Genomic DNA, 22,718 nt, shown 5'->3' with positions numbered 1-22,718 from the left:
TGCCTGGGAGGTGTTTTTATACCAAAACTCTATACTGTTTTCCTCAAAAAAAGTTTATTTTAGAGTGAGAACATGTCACTACTATTTTTAAATCCTTGTGCATTCAAGGTTTAAGTAGTCTTGGTACAGGATACAGTCAAATCATGATACACTTCAGTGATTTTATACTGAGTCACATACTTAATATAAAGGCACATTTTACTGAATAAAAAAATAAGTGTTAAATCTTGAGCTTTTAAATTAGAATTTCATAAAGTGCTTTTCATAAAGTCTCATATATTATAGTAATTAAGTGGATATAATTTCCTTTACAAAGGCACCTTGAAAAGTATTGGCACATGGCATTTCGTCTTGCTCCCCCCCCTTTTTTTTTTTTTTTTTGTAATTTGGAAGTTTCTTCACGTCTTCTCTTCCACTTCATTTAGGTTTTTCTTAACAATTCATCATCTGAATAGCCAGCCCTGTTATAGACTAAGGTGAACTTTAACTTGTCACTTTAAAGGTCAAGTTTTAGGCAGTTTTAGGAGTTTAGCAGTTTCCCTGGTGTATAAACTGATTCTTAATGATTTAAAGAAAATTCTATTCAAGTGGCAAATTTAGAGCCAAAAGACTAATTCAGAGTCCATGATTTGATTTAAACACATGTTTTATCTTCAGGGTTTTTTGCTCTTTTCTCAGTATCATCTGGAAATAAGTTGATAGCTGTCACAGGTATAACATTTGCTTTATCCAGTTGAAGAATTCCTCTGAAATATAAAAATCAAAATTAAACATTTCCCCGTCTACAGTTTGGTAGTAAGAAAGGCCTACTTTAAGGTTATAATGAAATATATACCCTGGGGTTAAGTGCTTTTGCTTCATTTTATTTAGTTTATAATAGTTGGACAAGCTCTGAGTCCAAAGTTTGCTTTAACCAAGCTGAGCGAACAGAAGGTGTAAGAGGAAGTTCCTTACTTACACTGTAAGTAGGGAAAGGACTGGGTAAGTACAGATCTCCAAGGCAGACAGAAGCCCAGATTTGCACAAGTTGGTCTAAAAGACCAGGCCCAAGCAGCTTTCTAACTGGTACTCACCACTGGGATGCAACCTTAGATAGATAGATAGATAGATATTTATTTTTTAATGTTTATTTGTTTTTGAAGGAGAGAGAGACAGAGTGTGAGTGGGGGAGGGGCAGAGAGAGAGGGAGACACAGAATCCGAAGCAGGCTCCAGGCTCCGAGGTGTCAGCACAGAGCCCGACGCAGGGCTTGAACTCACAAACTGCAAGATCATGACCTGAGCCGAAGTCGGACGCTCAACCGACTGAGCCACCCAGACGCCCTGCAACCTTAGATATTTAGACAGCATTTTCCCTTTTTTCCCCAAAGTACCTGACCAGGGAGGAGATCTCTGGATTGTATCCAAGACCTCTTTTGCAAGTTCAGTGTTATCCTAATTGAGATGGCAACTGAAGTTAGTTATTTATGGAACTCATCAAGCTGATCATGAGGGAGAAACTGCAAGAATAGTTGTAACAATTTTTTTAAAAAGAACAACGGGGGGAAGAGACGGTTGCTGGTTTTATTAATGCAGTATAGGAATCAGAACTCTGCCGCTGGCACAGTGCTTGACAAAGCAGGAGAAATAAGGCTAATATGTGCAGGAATTTAGTTCATAATAAGGTAACATTCCGATTCAGTGGGCAAATTACAGCTGGAACAGTAGCCTCTCTGGAAAACAAAAAATCAGAATTCTGCCCTCATCTGTACACAAGTGCTGGTAAAAAGAGTTTGAAGATGACACTTAAATAATTTTAAGAAGGGAAAAGGTCTACTTAAGAAAAATTTAAGAACCTTAAAAGCCACAAAGGACTTTGCTCTAACCCCAAACTTAAACTTTTTTCTTTTCCTTTTTTTTCTAAGGAGGCTTTACACCCAGGGCAGAGCCCCATCGGGCTTCAGCTCACAACCCCGAGATTAAGACCTGAGCTGAGATCAAGAATCAGACACTTAACTGATTGAGCCACCCAGGAGCCCCCAAATTTGAAATTCTTGTATGATACTAGAATTGACAGCAAAAGACAAATCGCAGTCTGGGATTAAAAAAAAAAAAAAAGGAAAAGATACTATGTGTGTATAACAAACAAAGGAGCTCCAATATACTAATGATTACAAAAGGCAACACAACTGAAAAATGGACAAAGGCAATGAACAGGCATGTCACAGGAGAAAGAGCCAGCCAGCTGTCACAGAGATGCTAGACTCGGCCAGACCTGGGCTCGCAAGGATGCTAGTAAGAAGAAAGTGCGAATTAATTAAAATGAGACTATATTTTTGTCCCCAGTGGCAAAAACAAAACATTGCTGTCAAGTCTTGGCAAGATATTAAATACATACATTCTTTGACCCAGTAAATTCACTTTGAGGAATCTATTCTACATTCAATACACACGTGCAAAGAGATGTATGTACACTTAAGATGTACACTAGGGCGTTACTGGAAATAACATGAACTTGGAAGTTCCTGGAGGGTCTAGTGGAGGAATGGTTAAGTTATGGCATATCCACACTGTAAAACACTGTGCAGCCATAAGGAGAATCAAGAAGCATATCTAAGTGTGGACAGGAAAAGACCTTAAGCCCACGTTCCCAGATGCAAAGGGAATGCTGGGGCGGCACTGCAACTATCACAAAGTTTCACGATTTCATTTTGAGGGAGTTCACAGTTCCAACATTAGATTGTACTACACTGTCCTTTCAATGCCGTCAGATCTTTGCCCAGTTGGACTTTGGCAGTTATTATGATAAAAAACAAATACTGTACAAAAGCTAGTGTTGAACAGGAAATAGGGTGGCAGTGTCCAGTCTAAGAGTTTTGTGCAGCGTCCTACAGGCGCATACATCCCATTTGAAAATGTAAGTTAAGAATTACATATGTGCATATGTGTGTATATAAATTAAGAATTAAATAAAAATTTTTAGAGTTTTCTTCTGGCCTAGATAGGGGCACCGGGAAAAGTTATTGGCACACTAAGAGTGCTATGTAATAAGAAAGTTTAGGAACCTCTGTCTAAGATAATAAACAATTATAATTACCTTAGCATATGTTTACATCAATACACAGAATTTGGATAAAAGATGCACAGTGATTCCCCCTAGTTACAAGAATAAAGAACAGGGAAAAGCAGAGGTATTTTAACTGCTCTCTGTATTTCTGCACTGATGAAATCTTTTACTACTAGAAACTACCTTAGTACAACTGCCATTGATAAAAAGTCCACTTCAGGGGTGCCTGGGCGTCTCAGTCAGTTGAGTGTCTCCTTGGTTTTGGCTCAGGAAATGATCTCACATTGGTGAGTTCGAGCCCCATGTCAGGCTCTGTGATGACAGTGCAGAGTGTGCTTGGGATTCTCTCTCTCTCTCCAAATAAATAAACTTAAAAAAAAACCCAGTATACTGCAAATCTGGTTTTTAATTTACATTTTGTCTTTCCCACAGAGAAGCCCATAACAAAACATTTGGTAAAAGAACAATAAAAAAAAACCCTGCAACACAGTTTTCTATGCAGGTTTGCATAATAAAATTCAAAAAAAGTCCTGAGGTTCCTGGCAGTCAAAGGAAATAGAAAGAAACTACTAAGTTCCAGAATTTTCAGTTTTAGAAAGAAATGGGAAATGTGAATTCTTCAGGGGAAACCAAACGAAAAGGTGGGAGGGGTACTAATATTTCTTTACTCTGCAGGCACTTTGCTTGGAATATGGCCTTTTAGCAACCCCCTTAAGGGAGGCATTAGTTCAGTGTTACACATAAAGAAATGGTAGCTTTGAAGACCTTAACGACAAGCAAGTGGAGAAGTGAATGTTTAAATTGGGTCTTTTTTTCTGTAAATCCTATGGGCTTTCCAACATAGTACAATATAATTTAAGCCAAAAATTGTGGTCATCTCTAGTCTACTGAGATTGACTTCCACTAAGACGACTAAAATGACTATTTAACTTATTTTTCTTTCTTTTTTTTTATTTAAGTAAACTCTGCCCCCCAACGTGGGGCTCCAACTCACCTCAAAATCAAGAGTTGCATGCTCCAACCGACTGAGCCAGCCAGGAGACCCTGACTGTTTAACTTGTAAACTGCTAACAACAAATTCACTTTTAAATTTATAAAATAATTTCTTAAGGTTAAAAAAAATCAAGCTGTACAGAAAGGGAAGAAGTGAAAGTCAGTCTCTCTGCCCCTGCTCTCATTCCCACTCACTAGAGATCACTTTGTCATCCCAGAAATGTTCTATGCACTTATATACATATAAACATAATACTTCTGTTCTACCCAAATGAAATCATACTGTTACGCAATGTTTTTCCCCACCTAATAGATTTTGGACTTTGCGCATCTCAGCTGCACAGAATCCCATTGTGCGTGTAAACCAGTAGTTTAGCCCCCGCAGGTAAACGGTTCGGAGCTTTCCTCTTCTGCTTTCTGTTACAAGCAATGCCGCACCAAATACCTTGCTAGTCTTCTAAAATCCACATCGTTTTAGATTGATACTTTGAGGTAGAAAGCACACAGTGAGGCCCGCATTTCATTTGTTCACCGAACACTGCATTTCCCATTAGGATACAGGCTTCCTTTCTCTCCCAGACTAAGTCCCTAGAGAGTAGCTGTCTTATTCACGTCTGAATCCCCAAGACCAGTGTCTTGTTCACAACAGATATCCAATAAGCGTCTCAATTTTGCTACAGTTGGAAGACGAGCTAAAAAAAGCCGACATTATTTTCCCTCCCACCTGTCTTATAGCCATCCATATATTTATATTTTCTACTTTAAAAAACAGTAAGTAATACAACTTGCTTTTTAATTAGTAAAAATACTAATGTTGTTTCAAAATAAGAAATACTTACTTGTATTCACAAACTGGGAAAAGCACCTTTAAGATGGTTATTACCACAGCTGCTCCTAGAATTCCAACCACCATGACGTTCAGAAACATAAAAAACACTGGAAAAACACTGCTCCAGAATCTACACAGATCTTTTCTGAACTTATCCATCCACTGACACATCACCTAAAAAAGAAGTTTTGATTAGATAAAACAAGTATCATCTGATCTCTGTGAAACTTTAAAAATTATGTTCCAGGGGCGCCTGGGTGGCGCAGTCGGTTAAGCGTCCGACTTCAGCCAGGTCACGATCTCGCGGTCCGGGAGTTCGAGCCCCGCGTCAGGCTCTGGGCTGATGGCTCGGAGCCTGGAGCCTGTTTCCGATTCTGTGTCTCCCTCCCTCTCTGCCCCTCCCCCGTTCATGCTCTGTCTCTCTCTGTCCCAAAAATAAATAAAAACGTCGAAAAAAAAAATTAAAAAAAAAAAAATTATGTTCCAGTTTAGCGTGATGATAAAATTCTGTACTTTGATTGTGATGCTGGTTATATGGACATCTACCTTTATCAAAACGTATTTAACTGTATGTTTTATTTATTTATTTATTTTTTATAAATTTTTTTTTAACATTTATTTATTTTTGAGACAGAGAGACAGAGCATGAATGGGGGAGGGTCAGAGAGAGAGAGGGAGACACAGAATCTGAAACAGGTTCCAGGCTCTGAGCTGTCAGCACAGAGCCCGATGCGGGGCTCGAACTCACGGACCGCGAGATCATGACCTGAGCTGAAGTCGGACGCTCAACCGACTGAGCCACCCAAGCGCCCCTTAACTGTATGTTTTAAATGGGTGCATGTTATTTTAAAATGTATCTTGATAAAGTTGTTTACAGTTTTTAAAATTATGTTCTAGTAATACGGCACAGGAATGTTATTATTCTTTACGATTGTTTATACTATTGTATATAAATTCAGTGTAAGTAATTGCTAAATGGTAAGAGGTTTGGTTAGTCTATGCAAAACAGACCAGAGGCAACGATGTGTTCCTAATACTTGGAGGACAAGAGCAGGAAGAAAGACAAACATGTCAGTAGTCTTTGGCCCACGTGGGGAGTTCACCGTGCACAAAAACACAGTGACTCTGCTTAGAGTCAGAGTCAGAGTCGACACCAACGTGCGCGTGGATGGTGCAGGCTGCCTCGCTCTGAGGAAGGCAGGTACACAGGGTCAGGGTGCTGGCATGCAGGCAGCAAAAAGTGACCTGACTTTCCCAGCAACCCCAAATAAGCAATCTCAACCTTCAGCGGAAACTTCAAAGAAGTCTCTGGAATCCTTTGAGACTAACAACAGACCTTGCTCACTTAAGTAGAAATTTTTTTTTTTTTCCAACGTTTATTTATTTTTTGGGACAGAGAGAGACAGAGCATGAACGGGGGAGGGGCAGAGAGAGAGGGAGACACAGAATCGGAAACAGGCTCCAGGCTCTGAGCCATCAGCCCAGAGCCTGACGCGGGGCTCGAACTCCCGGACCGCGAGATCGTGACCTGGCTGAAGTCGGACGCTTAACCGACTGCGCCACCCAGGCGCCCCAGTAGAAATTATTTTGACTAAGACACCTAGCTCACACATCTGGAGAAGTCCAGATACTCGGTCTGAACCGTGTGTACATTCCCAGGCAGTTGTATAATGTCATCGGTAATACAGGAATACTTAATAGGTACAAATACACTCTTGTGTTTTTACCCAGTTTATCTAATCTTGGTTAACGACTGCATGGTTCTACAGATTAAAGGAGGTGCCCCATTGTACAGATACAGTGGGGTTAGAGAGACCAAGAACTTGTCCAAGATCACACAACTCGTCAGCAGCAGAACCAAGATTCAGACCTATGCCACCTGACTCCTGGAGGACACTCTGAACCAAGTGTGCTCGGTCACCACTCAAGATCCTGAGGGCACCACGCGTGTGCATGCGTACGTGCGCGTGAGGTGGCAGTCACAGAATAAATGAGAATATGGGAATGACTCTGGATGTGAAAACTGCCCCCCAAAGTGAAATCCAATGACTTCATAATCATGTAACTATATTGTTAAATGAAACTTAAAACAGGAATACCAAAAAATAAAATAACCATGAGCCCATCATTAACAATGTTTCATACTTCTAATCCTCATGGTTTCCACCTCCTTTGCAAGGCTATCTTCTTCCAAAAATGCTTGTAATATAAAGAGAACCCCAAATACCTACCTTATACGTAGATGGAGGCTCTGCCCTGAGGGGAGTTTCAGGTAACTTGCCCGGTAAAGCATCTTCATCTATGGTGGTTTCCACATTCCTGATAAGATACTGGCTGGTGGTCTGCAATGAACTAACACTTTCTACTGAGGAGGAAGAGCCAAGTTACCAAAACGCTAGGTGCATGCTGGTGTCTCTCCTACTAATTCTAACATTACTATTTCAAAAATATGTAGGACACTAAGAGTATGTATTTTGCCTTGGGAGAAAAAAAAATGACACTTGAATGTTCAGATTTAAATGCTGCACAGGAGCCATAAGCTAAAACAGTTACAAGGAGCTATGCTAGTTACGATTCTATTATGCAGAAGGTCAAATCTCCAAAAAGTTCCATGTTTCAATGGGAAGAATGAATACTTCTTTCTCTAAATGAACCTAAACAGTATTCTTTTTTTAAAAAATGTTTACTTATTTTGAGAGAGAGAGAGAGACAGAGAGAGCACACAAGTGGAAGAGGGACAGAGAGAGAGAGAGGGAGAGAGAATCTCAAGCAGGCTCCATGCTGTCAATTCAGAGGTCACATTGGTGTTCTAACTCACAAACTGTGAGATCATGACCTGAGCCAAAACCAAGAGTCGGATGCTTAACCAACTGAGCCACCCAGGTGCCCCATAACCAATTTTCTTATTGTGTATTTTGTGATGACTGCCCAGAGTAGGAGTAGATAATTACCACAAAGTGTCGCTAAGCAGTCATCACTGATCACTTTTTTTTTTCATCACTTTCTATTAAGACCCAAAATAGATTCCAATGTTCTTAAAGGGACATAAAAGTAATAGGTGTTATAAAACATTTCTGAAAGAAGCCTACTTCCAAACATATTAACTACAATTCAAAAGCTACCCACTAAAAAATTAATTTCCTTAATGCTTTAAGTAACAGTCTTTTAAAGTACCTTTTTTGGAGAGGTTAGGAAGGGTAAATAAAATGTCACTGTCTCGGGAAAGAGAATACAGCATGCTTTCCTCCAAAGGTAGTGTATAGCTTGAATGTCTGAGTATTCCCTGGTTCTTAACTAAAATATCAATTTCAGTAACATCCTTTTGTTGAGCCTATGAAAGAAAACATAAACAGTTACTCTTCATTTTAAATAATGGCACAACCCCGTAAGCATCTAAAGCTAACTTTTCCTCCTTGATCTCTTTAACTAAAAAGCGTACCCTGTTCACAATCCCTCTGTATTCCCCTCACTTTCAGGCATTTAATTAGCAGCTTTAATCTGAGTGAGCACTCAGAATTACAACCTTGCTCCCCATTGTGTTTCATTTACTTAGACTTAGCCAGAGGAAAAGGCAGCAGAGCCATGAACCAAATTCAATCTTTTCATTTACTTTTCTGTTTACTAATGTTTATAGTATCTTAAAGTGACATAAATATGTACAAATATGTTCAGTTTGTTAAAAAAAATTAATACTTCAGATGCTGAACAAATGCTAAACCAAGTAAAAGAAACTAAACGATTGGCTACAGGCAACATTAGGGTACCATTCTTCCTTCTCAAGTCAGATATAAGTAATAAAACAATGGAACACAGGTATAATACCTAGCACAAATCTTTACAATTTAATTCCCAATTAAGAATCGGACTGTCTTACTTGTTTTCCATCGATCTCTACTACCTCTTCTTGAATGACAATTAGTTGCAAACTGGAACCAGACGTCATAGGCCACTCATGAACTAAAATCCTTACACTGACAATTCCAAAATATTCTTTTTCCTCCAAATTTTCCAGATTTTCATTCTTCACTATATAAAAAAAAGTAGTCACAGCTTTGAACAAAAATGCCACCAAACCTGTTACTGAATTTGATTATTTTGATGACATTTACGGGGAACAGGACAGTTGGATAACCGTTTCTTTGCCTTTCTTCATCTCCGACTTCACTGATGTTATAGAATTTATGAAAACAAAGACAACTTGGCAAATCCTCACCATGTTTACAGTCATTGGAAAAGGGAAAAGTGCTTGGTGGTCTTTAGACCACTACACTAGCAACATCACTCCTATTCTTTTACAGAGTTTGTCAAGGAGGAACGAATAAGACGTAACTACTTACAAAGCAGGTCAGAAGACACAGCCAATCCCATGTTTTAGTAAGGGAAGTATATCCATTCATCCATTCACTCATTCACAAAACCCAGGGATATAAGGGGCCTAAAGCAGTAAAGACACTGAGTTTTTTTCTCAATTCTTTCTCCAGTAAGTGACCTGTTGCTACCGGAAAGGGCAGGAACGGGGAGGAGGAAGGGACAGCCCTGTAATTACTCTCCACCCGTGGACGATGGGGTAGGATTAGCTACTGGCTATTCTCCCCTCTAGCTAAGAGCCCCCCAGCCCACACCAGTGGAGGTGTGGTGTGACCACTGCAGCTGGTCTACAGAACCAGCAGATATCCTATTAAGGCAGAAAACACTACAGAAAATGATAAACCAATATAAACCCGTGAAACTAGTGCAAAAGGAGCACTGAGTTGTTCAACTGTTGGTCCCTCAAATGTTATTGTATGAGGACTGTTTGACAAAAAAGGAACCAAGATGGGTATTCTACATGCAAACCCAGCTGTTTAAATTGATTCAGTGCCTGTACAGGGCTATTCCCTTTATCTGGAATGTTCTCTACTATTCCCTCTCTCCTCATCCGTTTTTAATAAACTCCTACTTAGGTAGTTCTAGCTACTATATCCCTACATTGCTGAGTTCGTGCCTGTTTTTTTCTTTTTAATTTTTTTAATGTTTATTTTTGAGAGAAAGAGTGCATGTACCTGTGTGCACCTGCGGGGCGAGGGGCATAGAGAGAGGGAGACCGAGAATCCCAAGCAGGCTCTGCACCATCAGCACCGAGCCCGATGCGAGGCTCAGACTCACAAACCATGAGATCATGACCTGAGCCAAAGTCAGACGCTCAACCAACTGAGCCACCCAAATGCCCCTCATGCCTTTTTTTTCCTTTTTTTTTTTAAAGCACTAACTTTCTTGCCATGTAGCTCTTAGCTTATCAGCCTGTCTCCTTGACTAGGCAACGTTCCTTGACAGAATGCATTAAGTTTATTGTTCTATGGCTTTTGTTCAGTAGTGATTCCATCCAGAGTTATAAATACATAATTTAAAATAAATAAGCCATCATAAGTTATCAATACTGTTCAAATACCTGGTCAAGTGGTTCTAAATCCTAACTCTGCATCAGAATCAACTAGAAAACAGTACAGACGCCAGAGCCTCTCCCCAGTCTCAACACATCAAAATCTCTGGAAGGCACAGACTAACATTTCTAACTTTTTAAATAGCTACAGACATTTCCATTGAGAGCCAAGTGACCTAACCTTTTAGTTCAGCTCAAGTGTTCATAAAACTGGTGCTCCTAGACTTTGCTGTTTCTGTGAATAAACTCACCCTTCTCCAAACCAGCAAAGACAAAAGTTACCAGGTTACATTAGATTTCTTCACCCTCATTCCCTGCGTCCAGTTAGTTGCTTCTTTCAGGCCATTCCGGGTCCAGATTCTCTTATATTTGTCCTTTCCATCCCTCCCTCCCTACCCAACCAATATGTAGTTCATGAACTACTTACTGTTATAATGGTTACTGAACTACTTGCTTCTTTAATCTCTCCCCCTTTAAACCATTCACACAACAGCGCCAGATTAATCGGCTGTAACAGAGTTTTGATTACGCAGCCTCCTTGCTCAAATGCCTTCAGTGGCAACCTGTGACTTTTTTGGTAGTTCTCTGAATGGTCCTTCTTCAGACTCCTTATGGGGGCACTCGCTGCTCCCCCTCTCTCTGGTCTGCCTATCCTCCCTCGTATCCTCTAAGGCTCCTAACTGTAAAACTTCCCCGTTCTTGTGGTCCATCTCAGTATTTTCCCTGTTTGCCCATCGGTCTTGCTCACAAAACAGTAGGCTCCCTGTCAGCGTATCTGTACGTCCAAAGGCTGGCGCTCTAGGGCACAAGAGATTCAATGGATGAGAAAACGCGGTCTTATAAATACATCAGAGTGGTGATTCTTCAGTCCCCAGTCTGGTAACTCTGCTGCAGGATAAAATTAAATTAAAAACAACAAAAGCCCTTGATATTCTGACTTTCCCTACTGTGGTAGGCAGCTTCCAAAAACGGCTCTCACTGACCCTTGACCCTAATAATTCACGTCCTTGTGTAATTCCCTCTTGCTAAGTGTGGGCTGGACCTAGTGACCTGTTTCTAACAGACAGAACACAGTAAAAGTGATGGAATGGCACATCTATGGTTGGATTATAAAGGCTGGGACTTCTGTCTTGCTAGTACTCTCTTGCTGACAGTCTCCCTTGTCCTCTCACCGATAAAGCCAGCCGCCATGTTGCGAGATGCCCTACAGAGGTCCACGTGGCCAGGGAATGAGGGAGCCCTCCAGCCAACCTCTTGTGAGGAACTGAGGCCTCAGTGTGACAATTCACAAGAACTAAGTCCTTCAACACCCGGGAGGAGCTAGCAAGCAGATCTTCCCCAGTGGAGCCCTGAGAGGACTGCGTCTTTAGGACAAAGCCAGAGGTCCCAGCTAAGCCAGGCTCGGATTCCTGACTTACAGGAACCATGAGATGATACTGTCACTAGCTACTAAGTTGAGGATTACATTGTTACACAGCGATAACCAATACACCTACCAAAGAAGAATTATTTTTAAAATTTAAGGAAAGAAGACTTTTTGTTGAGGCTATATTTAATGTTTTGAAGATTCTTACACCTGATAAGATGGGCATTTACTGCAGCTATCAACAAAACTCAGTGCAATGGCTGGATGACCAGGAAGGTGGCTACAACACAGACAGCAGCCAGGTCACACTCCATAGCAAATTCAGTGACGGATATAACATCAACAGAATGATTATATAAGCCAGTGATAGCACTTCTTTTCCTAGCTATGAGGAATTAGCTTGTTGTTCACCAACTTTCTCACTGAGAGCTACTAGAAAAGATGTAACAACAACCACAAAAAAGAACACAAGGGGCACCTGGGTGGCTCAGTCAACTGAGTGAGCGTCTGACTTTGGCTCAGGTCATGACCTCATGATTCATGAGTTGGAGCCCCACATCAGCCTCACTGCTGTCAGCGTGGAGCACGCTTCGGGTCCTCTGTCCCCACCCTCCCTCTGCCTCTCCCCAACTCATGTGTGCGCACTCTCTCTCTCAAAAATAAAGAAACGTTAAAAAATAAAATAAAATAAACGCACACATCTACACTCAAAACCCAAATCTGTCCAGAGGCACCAGAGAGCTTTTAAAAAGACGGCCAGCACCCCCACAAGGCATTTGCTGATTGCCCAGCTGAACAGGTAGAGAAGCTGGAAAGCTCAATAGAAAGCAATGACAGAGAAGTAAAGAGGCAGACGTCGGCAGTCTCACATAGAGGGGCATAAAATACAGATCGTGGCTACAAAGGTATCCAGGACTTGTGACAAGATCTTAGAGAGAAGGGAGGCACAGCAGTAAGCCAACATTCTGTGCAGTTTTCCCCACTGAAGCGTTTGCTGATTAGTAAGTCAGGCGTGGTTGAGAAACTGAGCATATACCTAAGACACTGAGAAGTTAAGCAGAACTTCTGACAGGCTCCAGACAGTAGGGAGTTTGGGACCCACAAAAGAAGGGCCCTCAGAAACACCCCAAGTTCTCACTTGGGACCCATGATGAGCTACGTGTGAGGAGTAACAGTTAATGAGGAATAGACTAAGCCTTGCAAAGAAGAGAATCCAGCCTTCACACAGTCTAATCCTCGATTTAAAAATGAAGGTACTCTGCCTCTTATTATCATGACTGCCAGGGGTTCAAGCAAATCCTCTCTGGAGTAAAATAATATTATCCAGAGCCTTTATAGCTTTTCCTACACAGTATCAAAAACAACAACACATATTGGAGAAGCATCAAGAGGAAAAAAACTGGTATCTAGAGGGCTCAGTCAGTGAAGCATCCCACTCTCGATTTCAGCTCCAGTCATGGTCTCACAGTTTGTGAGATGGAGTCCTGTACTGCACAGAGCCCACTTGGGAGGATTCTCTGTCTCCCTCTCTCTCTGCCCTCCCCTGCTGGCGTGCTCTCTCTCAAAATAAATAAATAAACCTTAAACAAAAAAAAAAAAAAAAAAAAGAGGGGGGGAATAAACAGATCCAGAGGGGCTCAAGAAATTAGACTGAGCAGACGTGAACTTCAAAGTTACTGAAAGTAGGGGTGCCTGGCTGGCTCAGTCGGTAGAGCATGCAACACCTGATCCTGGGGTTGTGTTAGAGCCCCACGGTGGGCGTAAGAGATTACTTAAAAAAAATAATAAAGAAATAAAGTTACTGAAAGTAATAGGTTCAAGAAAAGCTATGGTAAAATGGAGAATTTCACCAGACCAGTCTAAGCTATTACAATAAAAATTAAAATTAAAAAAAAAAAAGAGGTGGCCCCATATCCGGGGCCCACGTGGGAGATGAAGAAGGAAGGAAGGAAGGAAGAAGGTAGGAAGGAAATAAATGGAAATCCTAGAGGTAAAGTTTAGTAAACAAAATTAACTCAATTACACAGAGCTGACGAATTTGTGTGGGAGGAGGATGAAAAGAAAAAAATGAGAGAGGAAAAAAAGTGTAAAATATATATGGAACCTTGTGAAAGTTGCACACATATGTGTAAATAAGCAGCAAGAAGAGAATACAAAAGAGGATGCAGAAGTAGCACTCGTTGAAAAGATAACGGCCAAAAAATTTTCCCAAACTGACAAAAGATATCAAGTCACAGATTAAAGGTCTGCGCACCTGGGCACATCACGGTAAAGCTACTAAAAACCAAAGACTCAGAAACAAATACCAAGGACAACGACAAAAAAGACCCGTATTATCCACAACAGAGCAATGAGCCTGACACGGACTCAACAGAAACGACGGAAGTAAGAAGACCATGAAATCAGTCTTTAAAACACTAACTTATGAAGAACTAACCTATATTTCCATATCCAGTAAAAAGATCCTCTTAAAATGAAGGCAAAGTAAAGATGTTTTCAAACAATAGCTCACATCATTCACTGCTAACAACTCTGTGTTAAGGGGATTTCCTAATCCCCTCCTAAGGGGAATTTTTTAGGCAAGAGGAAAGTGACCTCAGAGAGGAATACAGACAAGGAACGAAGAGCGATAGAAAAGGTAACCATTAAGGTAAAAATAAATGAGTACTGGACTCCACAAAATAATAAGAACAGTTATGCTGCATAATTATGGGTGTGCTGTATGATATTAGGGCTTAAGAACACAAAGAGTTGGAGCTCCTGGGTGGCTCAGTCGGTTGAGCATCTGACACTTGATTTTGGCTCAGGCCATGATCCCACGGTCACAGGATCGAGCCCCCGCGTCGGGCTCTGTGCTCAGCCTGGAGCCTGTTTAAGAGTCTCTCTTTCTCTCCCTCTGCCCCTCTTCCCCACTTCTTCTCTAAAATTAAAAAAAAAAAAAAAGAAAAAGAAAAGAACACAGAGTTAAAATGTATGACAATAACAACACAAAATCAATCAGAAAGGGAATAAATGGAGTTTATGTGTGCTAAGGTTCTTGTATTGTTTGGGAAGTGATAAAAATACTAGTTAGTTGATTTCAAGGGTAACCATTAAAAGAATAGTAAAATAACATAAAAACCAATAAGAAAGAGGGAAATGATGAAGCAAAAAATAAATAACCCGGAAGAGGACATAAGGAGAAGAAAAAGGAACAAAAAACAGGTAGGACACAAATAGGAAACAAGTAATTAAGATGAAAGATTTAAATCCAAATATATTCGTTATTACATTAATGTAAATAAATTAAAATCCCAATTAAAAGACAAATTGACAGACTGATTAAAAAAAAAAAAACATCAATATATGCTGCTTATAAGAGATTCACCTTAATTACAAGGACCCAGAAAGACTGAAAGAAAATGGAAAGATACCACACAACAATCCACCTCCCTCCTACCCACCAGGCCAAAAAGCAATTATTGTTAAAATAATAGAGGTACTGCTGATTTTAAAGCAAAAATGTCACTAGAGATAAAGAACATATTGTAATGATAAAAAAGTCAATCTAAAGAAAGGCATACAGTTCTAAATCTGTATGAATTTAGTAATACTGTGCCAAAATATAGAAAAGCAATAATTAACAAAGCCGAGACAACAAAGCTACATAGTGGAGATTTAACATACCATTCTCAGTAAATGACAGAACAAGCGAACAAACAAAAAACTCGGCAATTCCATAACAGATTGAACAATGTGAATAGCCAAATTTTACCTGACATATATAGATCACATCCAAGTAATTATGTACTGTACTTCCTTTTTTTTTTAATGTTGTAACGTTTATTTATTTTTGAGAGAGACAGAAAAGCGTGTGTGCAAGCAGGAGAGGTGCAGAGAGGGGGACAGAGGATGTGAAGTGGGCTCCCGCAGCGAGCCTGACGCAGAGTTCAAACTCATGAACCATGAGATCACGACTGAGTCGAAGCTGGACGCTTAACCGACTGAGCCACCCCAGGTGCCCCGATGTACCTTCTTTTAAAGGACACATGGACATCGCCATTTACTAACACTGACCATCTGCCAAGCCACAAAGCAAGTCTCTAATTTCAAAGGGTTAAAATTATACACAGCATAGGGGTGCCTGGGTGGCTTAGTTGACTGAGACTCTTGATTTTGGCTCAGATCATGATCTCAGGATTTGTGAGATCGACCCCACATTGGGCTCCATGCTGAGCGTGGAGCCTGCTTGGAGTTCTCTCTCTTCCTCTCCTTCTGCCCTGCTCGCGCATACACACACACTCTCTTTCTCTCTCTAAAAATAAACAAATAAACATTAAAAAAAATTATACACAGCATGCCTCTAATGATAGAGGTGGAAACAGTAAAAACAAAAGTTCCAAAATGTTTGGAAATTAAGTACTATAACTTCTAAATGGACCACAGGACAAGGGGATATCACAACAAATAATCTGAAAATACTACGAATTGCACGGACAAAGTACATGATAAATCAAGTGCAGAATACAATTGTTGAGAGAAAAATTTACTGCTCTAAATGCATATATTAAAACAGGTAGTAATGCTATCCATATTTCTCATACTCTTTATTTCCTTCAAACACTATGGTACAATGTAACATATTTGCTTGTCTTTGAACAACTCAAGATTTCAAAAGGTTAAAAAGAAAAATGTTATCTGGACTTAAGGGCAGAAGAAACAGAAAAGGAAAGCATCAGACCAACAACATTATTTTTCTCTTTACTTTTTATATCTGTGATAAGCACTCCTCCAAGATTTTGCCTCTTACTTGTAAATCTCCACTTATGAACTTCCTGCACATCCTTACATTGATATCAACCTACCAGAAATGCAGCTCCAATCAATGCCCACCTCACAAAAAAGAAATGTGAATATGCCAAGAATAACCAATATAAAGTAGGATTTGAATTTTAAACACATTAGTATTACTATATACTCCAATAATGACATATATTATTAATTTAAAATGGAAATACGTCAAAGAACTGTGTTTCACAAATCTAATATTACTAAAAACAGAACAATTATGGAAATAATTTAGTAGTACTCACCTATCCAAGTCTGACAGCTTATTCGGGTTACACCACTATTGACAGGCAAGTCATTTACATATACCTGTCCACTCTCGTAGGTTATGTTAAGAATAACCTTAAAATAAAGCAGCATATACATTAATCCCAATTGTTTATAAATGATGACAAAAGCTTCATGTAAAAAATACATGATCTAACTGAACTAGATGTGTAGGCAAAAAATAACATAGGCTGCCTAATACTTAGCTAAGTGACATATTAAAATCATAATCAAAAGGAGACAAACCTGTTCTGTAGATACAGCCCCATCATCTTTCAGGGTAGTTACATTAATTCTGAGGCTGTCCTGCAAAATATATATATTTTGGATAGGTGAAATTGCACTTCACAGAATGGGAATAACTCAGTTCTTTTTCTTTTCCCTTCAATTATATTTATTGTATAATCACTTATAACATCGACATTTTGTAAAACCCAGCATTTTTCACAGGACTTTTTGTGCCCTTATTCACAATTCCAACTTTTCATAATCTGTATTTATTCCACTCAACTATGAAATATATCACATTTAACAGCCTATAACATGCAAATGTAAAGTTTAAAAGAAAAGATTAACACTCATATCCCTACTACCTAGGTTAAAAACTAGAATACTGTCCAAACCTTAGAAGTCACCCCCTTTTTATCATGTTCCCTTATCGTCAGAAGGAATCCCTGGATTGTCTTCCATATTAATCTCTCTCTTTTTTTTTTTTTTAGAGAGAGAATGAGAGGGAGAGCGAGCTCACGAGAGGTGGGGGAGGAGGGCAGAGGGAGACAGAGAATCTCCGCGCTGAACATGGAGCCTGACATAGGGCTCCATGACCTGAGCGGAAATCAAGAGTACTGACTGAGCCACCCAGGTGCCTCTTTTGCTTTTCTTTATAGTTTTACTGTCTCTCTCTCTCTCTCTCTAAACAACATATTGTTTAGTTTCACCTGTTTCTGAGCTTTATGTAAGTGGAACAATTTTATATGTATTCTTCTGGAACTTCTCTTATTTACAACTGTTGATGCATGCAGCTGTGGACATTTATTTACAGTACTGCATAAAAAGCCCATCAAATGATTACCAATTTACTTATTTGTTCTACTATCAATGGACATTTGAATTGTTTCCAACTTTTTTATTTGCATAAACAAAACTGCTCTAACTCTTCTTAAATGTGTCCCCTAGTGCCCATGGACAAGTATGTACTGTGCAAAATCAGTTTTAGTACCTCTCAAGGCATGCTCAAAAGCAGTTATTCAAGTATTTGCTTCTTTACTTTCATTTTTTTAATATTTTAATTTTTTATGTTTTTACTTATTTCTGAGAGAGACAGAGTGCAAGCGGGGGAGGGGCAGAGAGAGAGGGAAACACAGAATCCAAAGCAGGTTCCAGGCCCCAAGCTGTCAGCACAGAGCCCAACGTGGGGCTCGAACTCACGAACTGTGACATCATGACCTGAGTCTAAGTCAGATGCTTAACTCACTGAGCCACCCAGGTGCCCCAAGTTTATTTATTTTTTAAAGTTTATTTGTCTTGAGAGAGAGAGAGAGAGAGAGAGAGAGAGAGAGAGAGAACGAGCAGAGAGAGAGGGAGAGAGAATCCCAGGCAGGCTCTGCATCATCAGCGCAGAGCCTGATATGGGGCTTGAACTCACTAACTGCAAGATCATGACCTGAGCCGAAATCGAAAGTCAGATGCTCAACTGACTGAGCCACCCAGGTGCCCCAAACATTTAAGTTTATTAATGACATGCTTTCTATAGAGAAGAAAGCAGTATTTTAGGAAATATTCACCAATACTCAAAGGAATTGCAATTTGTCATTTGTAAAACAAATCCTTCCCCTAATTTTTTTCACAGATAGATGCTGTTATTCTAGAATAAAAAATATTTTTCATGGGGGTATTCTTAACTTTGAAAATTGCTCATAAACAAAATAATATACAAGTGAATCTCTTGGCACTGTGGCTGCTTCCAATACTTTATATATCTCCAACAAATAAGAGAATAAAACTGAAATGATTGTATGAGGTTGAGGTGATTCTACTCAAAGAACAGGGTTCTAACATGTAAAGCCTATACCATACATTTAGGCTCACTCTGGTATACCTGCCAACTTATACTGGGGCATATGAAACTTCAGAACCAGCCTGGCTTTCTCCTGGCCCACCCTTATCTAGAACTAAGCATGAGCTAGAACCAATACATTCATCTTTAGAACAAACCAACACTCAGTAAGTAAGTCATCAAACTGGTGGTATATTTTTTTGCGTCCTAATTCCAGCCAAGAATTCTTTTCAAAATAGAGGATCCGTTGATTATGGACTATTGTTTCTTCTAACAGCCCAGAGAAAACCCTCCAATGATGGTATTCTAAGAAACCTTTTTATAGCTTCTGCCTTTCAGCAGTGAACATACACTGTATTACTAGTAATTTACTGCACTTACATATATCACCTGCCTAGTAAAATCTGGGGTTTGTAAAAGACAACAGATACTATCATGCTGTATGTTGCAGAGAACCAAAGTCAATTAAGCTTTTTGGTCTTCCTGAATGATCTCATTTCAGAAGAGATTCTAATCCCTTACTACCTCCTGGGCCCAAGTTTAGAGATAGGTCATATTTCTTGCTCTTCCTGAGAGCCTCTAACTGAACTGGAAGTTCAAGCTTGTGAGTCAAGGTGGTGGATGCTTAAAAAGTGGGTGGCAGAACTGAAGTTTCTACCCACCCATTTTCAATTCTTCCTCTAATTCCTTCACTCACAAGATGCCCAGCTGGTACACAATGGCATCCTAAGGACATCCTAAGGCTTAAAATAAATGAATTAAGTCTGAGGGAAATACATGAAATAAATATTTACACATATAAGAAAATTCTTATTTTCTTATATGTGCAGGGGCGCCTGGTTGGCTCAGGCAGTTGGGCGTCCAACTTTGGCTCAGCTCAGGTCATGATCTCACAGTTCGTGAGTTTGAGCCCTGTGTCGGCTCTGACGCTAACAGCTTGGAGCCTGGAGCCTGCTTCGGATTCTGTCTTCCTCTCTCTCCGCCCCTTCCCCGCTCACACTTTGTCTCTGTCTCAAAAATAAACGTTAAAAAAAATTTTTTTTTTTAAAGTGTCCTCTGGATGCCTCTCTTTGGTGACTAAGTTATTTTAATATTAGAAGAACATACTATAAAAATTTGTATTATTTTACAACCTGGGTAGCCTCAACTTCCAACAACTCATACGTAAACAAAACAGAACATGCTTATAATCCGGTAGATCTGAGCCACTGAAGGGCTATAGAGAGAATTTTCCTCACTTCAATCAGTTTTCTTACATTCAGATCAGGTTGGCTACAAAAACGAATAGATGAGCAGATATGTCATAAAGCAAATCGAGGGAGGCCTGGGTGGCTCAGTAGGTTAAGCACGGGACTCTTGATTTCAGCTCAGGTCATGATCTCACAGTTTGTGGGATTGAGACCCGCGACGGGCAGTGCCCTAACAGGGCAGATTCCGCTTGAGATTGTCTCCCTCTCTCTCTGCCTCTCCTCTGCACGCACATGCTCTTTCTCTTGCAAAATAAACAAACATTAAAAAAAATAATAAAGTAAATATAGTGAAACATTAATAGCAGTCTAAGTTTGCACTATTCAATATGGTACCCACTAACCACATGTGGCTATTTACATTTAAATTAACTAAAAGTTTTAAAACTCAGTTCCTCAATCATCCTGGTCAGACACATTTCAAACGCTCATTGACAGTAGTCTTGTGACTACTGTAATGCAGAGAGCAGAGAAACCCCATCACTATACAGTGGTCTACGGGACTGCACTTATCTAACGTGGTGACCACTGTAAAATTCTTTCAAATGTTCTGTGCATTTGAAAATTTTCACAATGCAATGTTGAAGAAGTTAGATCAAGAGGCTTCAGCTTCCCATATAAACATTTCCAAGGAATGAGATTCTCCCTGTCGTTGCTCAGCATTCTTTCATCTGTGAAATTCTGAGTATAGATCTGGACTTTCCAAAAGTGGAAGGCGGGCATAAAAAGGAAGAACTGAAATGATGAATTCACTAAGCCCACAGTGCAGTGTACTTTCAGCTCGCAGTCAAAATGCATTTTTCTCGAACTATAGGGATTTAAATGTCTTTTGGGTTTACAAGTGATTATGATGAATCTTTAAAATTTGGAAAATAATGTATTACTGGCACTTTAGGAATCACTTCATTTGTACTTGGTCTCTTGGTGCTTGCCAATCACATTCACATTTTGACCAGTTGCAACTGTGGTCCACATACAATTTCAAACACAAGTGGTTCTTAGGGCTTGCATTGTTGTGGCTTCTTGAAAGGCCCCAGCAGAACTGAAACTGAGATATGTTCTTTATTTTTGTTCCCAGGGAGAGTAATGTCATTAAAAAAAATTTTTTTTAAAGTGACATTTATGGTGAAAGTCACCCGTGGATGTGGAGTATTCAAGTCCCGACCAGTAAGAAAAGGCATACCTATATTCTTTCTTTTCATTTTGGGAAAACTCGCATTTCAAAATCTTCAAACTTTTCCCAACCATACATGCAATCGATGAATGGCAAATACTGGTTTAATTCAGCAGGACTCCCCGGCAAAAACGGAAGAACCAGCCACCCTCTAGTACAAGGATGCAGCCGTTCTCCAACTTTTAGCTGGCCTCAGGTTCACCTGGAGGGCTTGCTGACTTAAACTGTTGGGCCTCACCCCCAGAGCATCGGATTAGTGCGTTTCCAGCAGTTTCCCAGGGGATGCTGGTGCGGCCGGTCCTGCCACGCTCAAAGATCCACTCCTCCTAACACCCACCAAAGGGACGACGTCAGGTTAAGAGTCGGGTCTTCAGCCCTTCTCCTCCCGCCCCGTCGACCCGGCGTAGGCGCACCCCGGGGCCCTGCCCGCCGGGGGAAGGCAGTCCTTCCCGCCGGGGCAGACAGGTGGCCTGGAATCGTTCCTGTTCCCTCACCGAGCCACTTCTACATTTCCCGTGCACATAAGGCAGAAACACCGCCTTGCCCCAGTGCCCGCTCTACCCCAGGAAGGCGCCATTACAAAAGGCTGAGAGCACTTGTGATCGGGTACTTTCGATGGCAAAACCCCCTCAGGCTGGCAACAGTTGGGGCTGCTGTAAGAATCCCTAAGTTTCGCTGCACAAGGCTTAACCACACATTAAAGGGCCCTCTTCGCTCTCTCGCTTCCTCCCAGGCCGCCCCCATTTCCTTGGGGGCTTCTCCCCACTACTCTCTTGGGCGCCCGGACCCCAGCCCCTGGCCCGTCGGGCGGTCTTAAGAGGCATCGACGAGGACGCCGCAATCCCACGGCTCTGGCCCGCGCCTCGCCAGAGGGTCCGGGCGGAGGAGCGGCCGAGTCGCGCCCGCCCTGCCCTACCTTCGGGGCTCGGGGCGGCAGGGGCAGCTCATGGGTAACGGTCATCAGCCACCCGGCGGCCGGCAGCGCCGCGAGCAGGAGCAGCCGGAGGGCAAACGGCGCGGGTGGAGAGCCCTCCATCTTGGACAGGCCAGCTGCGGTGGACAGCCGGGAGCTGAGGGCCGAGCCAGCCCGAAGGGCGGGGACGGGGCGAGGCTATTGGGGGGGCGGGACTCTGAGAGGCGGGGCGGGAGCGAGCCGGTCCGTGGAAGGAACCCGCGGCACCGGTGGGCGGGGACGCTGGAAAAAACGGGCTGCGCACGCGCACCGCCACGAAACGTCGAGGGGCGGAGTCAAGCGGGGGAAGGTCCGATTTCGTCATTAGAGTGGAGGTGTGGGTTGGAGGGAGCTACTAATCCGAACGGAGTGAAAAGATTTTCGATGCTATTATTTTAAAATTAGTATATTCTAGCAAGACTAGTATACTACTATATGGGTATGCTCATAACTATAGCTGTGTGTATGTGTTTACATATATAAAATAAAAGTAATGGTAATATAGGTGAAGACTGTTCTACATTATAAACAGAGTATGTCACG

The 22,718-nt window shown here is 41.0% G+C and overlaps 1 protein-coding gene across 2 annotated transcripts; it reads right to left on the bottom strand.

Moving 5' to 3' along the window:
* Positions 1–42: 42 nt before the first annotated feature.
* Positions 43–22,360, bottom strand: GINM1 (glycoprotein integral membrane 1). Of its 2 annotated transcripts, none has more exons than XM_043592583.1 (8): positions 22,140–22,360; positions 16,993–17,052; positions 16,725–16,821; positions 8,742–8,893; positions 8,042–8,198; positions 7,099–7,232; positions 4,878–5,041; positions 43–746 (listed from the first exon to the last, which is right to left on the bottom strand). In XM_043592583.1, the coding sequence occupies exons 1-8, from the start codon at positions 22,257–22,259 to the stop codon at positions 635–637; spliced, it is 996 nt and encodes a 331-aa protein (XP_043448518.1). In that variant the 5' UTR covers positions 22,260–22,360; the 3' UTR covers positions 43–634. The 2 variants fall into 2 exon arrangements, with proteins under 2 accessions (XP_043448518.1, XP_043448519.1); XM_043592584.1 differs by having other exon boundaries at positions 7,099–7,229; positions 22,140–22,329.
* Positions 22,361–22,718: the final 358 nt, after the last annotated feature.

Source organism: Prionailurus bengalensis, chromosome B2 (genome assembly GCF_016509475.1).
Source record: "Prionailurus bengalensis isolate Pbe53 chromosome B2, Fcat_Pben_1.1_paternal_pri, whole genome shotgun sequence".
NCBI lineage: Eukaryota > Metazoa > Chordata > Mammalia > Carnivora > Felidae > Prionailurus > Prionailurus bengalensis.
Note: the sequence above shows the minus strand (reverse complement) of the source record. Positions and strands in the feature narration are given on the sequence as shown.

Excerpts from the sequence above, each read along its gene's own strand:
- GINM1 (XM_043592583.1), bottom strand. The coding sequence starts at position 22,259 with ATGGAGGGCTCTCCACCCGCGCCGTTTGCCCTCCGGCTGCTCCTGCTC. Across the intron at positions 8,199-8,741 it reads TAGAGATCGATGGAAAACAA|GCTCAACAAAAGGATGTTAC; the intron begins GTAAGACAGTCC and ends TTTCTTTCATAG. Across the intron at positions 5,042-7,098 it reads AGCCTCCATCTACGTATAAG|GTGATGTGTCAGTGGATGGA; the intron begins GTAGGTATTTGG and ends CTTCTTTTTTAG.